This window comes from Rhipicephalus microplus, chromosome 6 (assembly GCF_043290135.1).
Source record: "Rhipicephalus microplus isolate Deutch F79 chromosome 6, USDA_Rmic, whole genome shotgun sequence".
Lineage (NCBI taxonomy): Eukaryota > Metazoa > Arthropoda > Arachnida > Ixodida > Ixodidae > Rhipicephalus > Rhipicephalus microplus.
Genome location: NC_134705.1, coordinates 70,066,563 through 70,072,317, shown reverse-complemented (window position 1 = coordinate 70,072,317; position 5,755 = coordinate 70,066,563). Strand labels below are relative to the sequence as shown.

Genomic DNA, 5,755 nt, shown 5'->3' with positions numbered 1-5,755 from the left:
AAGACAAGCTTTAGCAAGGCTCTCCACGTCATGCTCAACATTTGGCTAATGTTTTGATGTTGATGTTTGATGTTAGCTGGTGTTTTTAAGACTCTAAATTGAATAGTCAATTATAAATTGTAGGCAGAGAGAGTATGGAGACTGTTTTTACTTAATTCCTCGATAGCAACGACATTTTTTTGGAAGCTGGTTTAGAAGAAGACGATGTGCGGCAGCTTGCCTACGCGTCTGGGGAACGACAAGTACTCATCCAATTTTTTGTGTAATGAAACTGCCTGCCGATCAGTTTCTGCCCCTTAGTTAGTAAGCTACATCAAGAAGAGGATCATTGCCATCATCGTTACTTCGTGAGAGATGCGTTTCCGGCGGCGTCAAGCTCGTTTACGAAACCGTTCCCAAAGGCAAGGTTCGTCCCTGTTCTAACTTTCGTTGGAAATTTTTCAAGCGCATTTGCCCTCCCACAGGCATGTCCTCCGTAAACACGCTGTTTGACTGCGTTCCTAAGTGCTATTTAGCGAAGAGTATGGCAAATAGCACTAAACGCATTGGAAACAAGCAGTCACCTGTTAATATTGTGACAAAAGACGTCACACCTGATCCCTATTTGAGGGACAACCCGTTGCAGTGGGACGATACTGGCCTACTGTCTACGAGCATCTCCAACACCGGTAACACATGGGAAGTGAGCGTCAAGGTGGCGGAACCAAACCTTCGCGGGGGACCTCTGCAACACCACTACCAACTGGATCGGTTTCATGCCCACTGGGGCAAGACCAACAACACCGGCAGCGAGCACCGTGTCGACGGGAAGCAGTATGCCGGTGAACTGCACTGGGTCCATTTCAACGCCGACAAGTACAAGTCATTCGTGGAGGCAGCTTCATCTGAAGAGGGTCTCGCCGTGGTGGCTGTGTTCTTGGAAGAAGGTGCAGCTAGCCCGCTGCTTCGGAGCGTCGTCGACTGCATCCCGCACATCAAGCACAAGGGCATGAAGCGGGTACTGCAGCAGCCTCTAGACGTCTCCTCACCGATTCCAACCAGCAGTAGCTACTGGACGTACGAAGGCTCGCTGACGACACCACCGTGGTACGAGAACGTCACCTGGATTTTATACAAGCAGCCCACCAAAGTGTCACCCGAACAGTTGGCAGCATTTCGCACGCTGATGTCGTACGAGGAGAAAGTCGATCCGCAGAAGTCATCCGATGGTCCAATTGAGTGCAACGTGCGTGCTCCACAGCCTCTTGTGCGACGCATCGTGCGGGAGCCCCTGAAGAAACAGGACGACAGAGGCCCTCGTTCAAAGGGGCAGCCTTCTTCTACGGAGTATTCACAACTTCTGCAAGAGAATAACTAAAGCGTCAAATCAGGGACTGTGAGTGAGAGCAAACTCTGTTCAAGTTATGTAGGTGTTATTGCTGAAGAATTATCCTTAAACTACTTCGGTTTATTTACTCTGACTTTCTTCCAAATGAAAAGAGCCCTATAGCCCAAACTCCATAAGCGCGAAAATGCACGCGACAGCGACGAGCGACGCAAATGAGCGACGAAACAGGGCGTTCGCGCGACGTGTCGCGTGCTCGTTTTCGCGCGATCGCTCGGTTCTCCAGATTTGGAAACCGTCGCTCATCGCCCGGAAGTGCTGGGCTCAAGCAGCCAATAGCGAAAAACCGGAAAAGACGAAGACTACATAGGTGCACGTGACCCTGCCCGAGTCACGTATGCGCAACAAGAAATAACGCAATGTTTATTACGCATGCGCATATAAAAATGCTGCAAGGCAATAATAAACACTTTCCGTTCCATTACACAACAATATATCTTATTTTTAAATTGAAAGCCGCTCGCTACGCGGTTTTCTTGGTGCGAGTTGACGGCAAGGAGGTTATACTAATCTAAGTATAACCTCCTTGGTTGACGGCCTCATGCCAGCAACAGTGGAATTCGCTCGCCGAAGCCGTCGCGTGAATGAGGTTTGCCTGCGCTAGCGACTGATCGCGCGACGCCGATCTACGTCGCGTCGCTCGTCGCTGTCGCGTGCATTTTCGCGCTTATGGAGTTTGGGCTTATAAAGACGCATTATATGTGCGAACCTTCAATTACGTGGGTGATACTACGATCGCAGCAATGTCGCCTGAGTTCTTTGCCCCTGGCGTATTGAAACACAGACATTTTGAGTACCGTATGTAGACCCCTATGGCATATACTGAATGGCGATTGTACGAGTGACCATTCAGGTATTTTGCAATACGATTAAAAAGAAAATCTTTACCTTAAAGGAATTTGCCTCATTTTGTGAAATATGCGCGTTTTATGAACCACCACACCACAGCTAATCTCTTATCAGTGTGGCTTGCCATGGGCCGTAGATAAAATTCCCCCACCTCTCCGAAGGAAATTGTGAGAAAAACAAGTGCATTGTGAAGCGTCCATTACCGCATTTCGCACGTGAGAACCCAGCGTTATAAGAATATAGTTTACACCGTACAGCCAATAGCGCTGTTCGCTGGCGCCATGGCATTTATCTATCGCGAGAGACGAGAAACGTGGTATGCGTTTGCAGTTCTAGTAGCTACGTGCGTGGTTAAAATAAGTGAGTGCGCCCGCAGCGGTTGCTGACAGCTACGAAGCGTGACATGGTGGAGAAATTTCGTGCTTCGTGCAGACACTATAGAAGCAATAATGTCAACACCAGAATTTACTCACTTTAGATTTTCGTAGAAAATTTTTTGGTGTCCTACAAGACAGTTTGAAACCATAGTAACCAGATTCCGATGTCGTGTTCCCCCGTTAAATTTCTATTCACATAGGGCTAGTCTGGCGATATCACCGCTATGCAACTTTTGTTCAGAATCAGAAACAATAGAGTACTATTTTTTATCATGTCGCCGATACCAATTGCTGAGAAAAACACTCTTCGTCCTCCCATTCGCTAGTCTGGGCTGAACTTCACAATTGAAAAAATACTTTCCTTCGGTTCTTCCGATCTGGGCTTCAGCCACGAGAACGTTTTCTATGCAGTTTGCAAGTGCCTTAATGAAAGTAAAACAATTCAGCTTTTAATTGCGTGATTATTATTTCTGCAAAATAATCCAACCCAAACAGCAGCTTTGCTTAACCACGCTAATGCCTATTCAATGTAATGAAGGATTGTCTGATCTGAACGAGTGACAAACAACTCTTGCACTCCTTTCATTCTGCCTAGGGTGTCTTTTCTTTTTTTTCTCCTGTGGGTGGTTTCGATATTGAATATAAAAGAAATCTTACTGAATTAAGAAGTCGATTCTTGGCCGATCCCCCTGAGTGGGTACGAGCCAAGGCCGTGGAATCATTATCATCATCATCATCATCATCATGGGGGCACCTGTTGCTAGGGGCGAGCGCACCCGCAGTTATTTCAATGGGAGAGGGCGGTGGACGGATCCCGACGGACGTTTGACATATAGCCCAAATAAGAAATACATTCGCATTAAAAAATATCAATATGCACGCGTTTCTGACTTCCCGAGTATTCTGTACGGATGGCTGACGACAGAAGCTGAAACTTGCCGCCACGTTGCAGCACCCGAAACGTGACGCAGCCTTGCACGATTTATTGCTAGATGCACTAACTTTTGAAATGCTTATTTTGAAAGATTTACTTTCAATATTTGATACGGTGTTCTAGTGAAGAAGCCATTCGTTACAAGTCACATGTTGCGCTTTACTACGGATTGACTTCATTTTAATCACTATTCATCCTACCGACTGTTTACGAGTCCCCATAACTGGATAGGCGCCTCACGTCTTTCGATCATGAATGTAATCAATAAATCACCGAGACACCCCGAAAAACGCGTGGTTGTCGAATGCAAGACAAATATAGAGGGATTCATTCGATTGTACTTACGAAAATTGAAAGCGACCACAATGCATGATGTAGCGGTGAAACTCGCACCGACTTCAATCATTCTATATGCAATTTTGTTGTTCATGTGTAGAACTGCCGAAGTCGCGTAGAAAAAAGGATCTTGGTTCAAACAAGTTGGGAAAGACTCACAATTAAAAAATTGCAGCAGAAGCAAGGAAATGGCCACGAAGAAACACATTTATCAGGATCGGCGCCAGCTTCCAACTACCTTAGAGGAGCGCTCTTCAAGCACCGTTCCGACAATATCCTAAAGGGCACTCATCAGGCCCCATACAGAATTTTAGTTAGACCGTGGAAGTTGTTGGTGTCCGATGAGGAACATTTTCCCACAAATTTTTATTTATTCGGTTCATTACGAGCTGAAAAAAAGTGTTTTTAGGGGCGAAGCTTTTTAAAGCGGCACCCGTTCGTCCCTCGTCGTAGTACGTAACATGTCTTACGCTTTGACCTGCAAGGTGGCGCTGGTGGGAGATTTTTTCTGTGCGTTGTTGAGAGAGAGAGAGAGAGAGAGAGAGAGAGAGAAACAACATTTATTAAGAATTCGCCGATGAGAAATCGGAGCGGGCTTGAACCCCGGCCTAGGCCTCGGCCGCGACCCCTTGGGCTCGCGCGGCTTCTTCGGCTCGCTGGACGGCCCATAGTTGTTCTAAGGCGAGGCTAAGCAGAGCCACCTCCCAGCGTGCCCGGCGGTTCGAGACTGCCTCCTCGTTTGTACTGCTGACTGTGTCATTGAGACTCGAGCGCTCCCATAACATATGCCCCAGGGTTGCCCGGGAATCGCATGCTTTGCATTTATCTGTCGAATACAGGTAAGGGTAACAGAGGCGAAAGATCACTGGATTTGGAAAAGTGTCTGTTTGGAATTGTCTCCATGCAACTGACTGCTTCTTAGTTAATTTGCTATGTGGTGGTGGGTATTTACGCCTACCGAGCTTGTAGTGCTGCGTAATCTCACTGTAGCTAGTCACACGTTCCTCCCACTCGCACACTTTCCCGCATGTGGCCTCGCTAGAGGCGGCATCGGCATGCGCAACTGCTCGGTTCGTGAGCTCTCGAGCCGCCACGTCTACAGCCTTGTTGCCGGCCAGAGGGCAGTGCGTGTGGGCAGGTGTCCATATCACAAATGTATCATTTTTGTTTCGTATTCTTCCCGCGCTGATCGTCAATATATGCAGCGCCTCCCGCGACACCCAGCGGTTAGCCTAGTTTTGTATCGCCACCTGCGAGTCACTGATCACTATTTCGGCCTCAGTGATGGCCATCGCAAGGGCGATGGCCACCTCCTCGGTCGTCTCTGCGTGTTGGGTTTCAACCGTAACGCCCGTCTTGCATTTGCCTTCGTGGTCGACCACCGCAGCCACGAAGCCGCGTTTGCGCGCGTAACGAGCCACGTCAACGAAGACCACTTTTTTGCACTTGCCGATTTTCTTTTGCAAATCCCGCGCCAGTCTGTTTCTCCTACCAGCGTTGTTGAACAATAAAAAATTCGCAGCGTGTGCGTTAACTAAATGCCGATTTTCCTGTCTCTCATTCGCCATGAGCAGCCATTGGCATTTACATTGAGCACTATCAGACAAGAAAGGGTTGCTACGTTATACTCGCTGGGCGTAACCTCCTTGGTTTTAGAAATGTTTCTACGCATTGCGCTTGTTAGCTGAAAATTGTCAAACCTGGTGAGTGGCCTTTTAAATAACCTACATAAGGCACCTTGGTCCACCCTCGTGGCTGGTAAAAACGCCATGCGGGGTTTTAATTGCGACTTGGGCCGTCTGATGTATCGGTCGTGTTTGTGCGCGTGTTTGCCTGAGCTTGTAAGGTGTTAATGCGCAAATCAAAGACAGAATG

At 47.8% G+C, this 5,755-nt stretch overlaps 1 protein-coding gene across 1 annotated transcript; it reads left to right on the top strand.

Moving 5' to 3' along the window:
- The first annotated feature begins 229 nt into the window (after nucleotides 1–229).
- Nucleotides 230–1,473, top strand: LOC119168627 (carbonic anhydrase 1). Its single transcript, XM_037420021.2, has one exon. The coding sequence runs from the start codon at nucleotides 467–469 to the stop codon at nucleotides 1,355–1,357; it is 891 nt and encodes a 296-aa protein (XP_037275918.2). The 5' UTR covers nucleotides 230–466; the 3' UTR covers nucleotides 1,358–1,473.
- The last annotated feature ends 4,282 nt before the right edge of the window (nucleotides 1,474–5,755 follow it).

Coding starts and splice junctions, on each gene's coding strand:
- LOC119168627 (XM_037420021.2), top strand. CDS start 467: ATGTCCTCCGTAAACACGCTGTTTGACTGCGTTCCTAAGTGCTATTTA.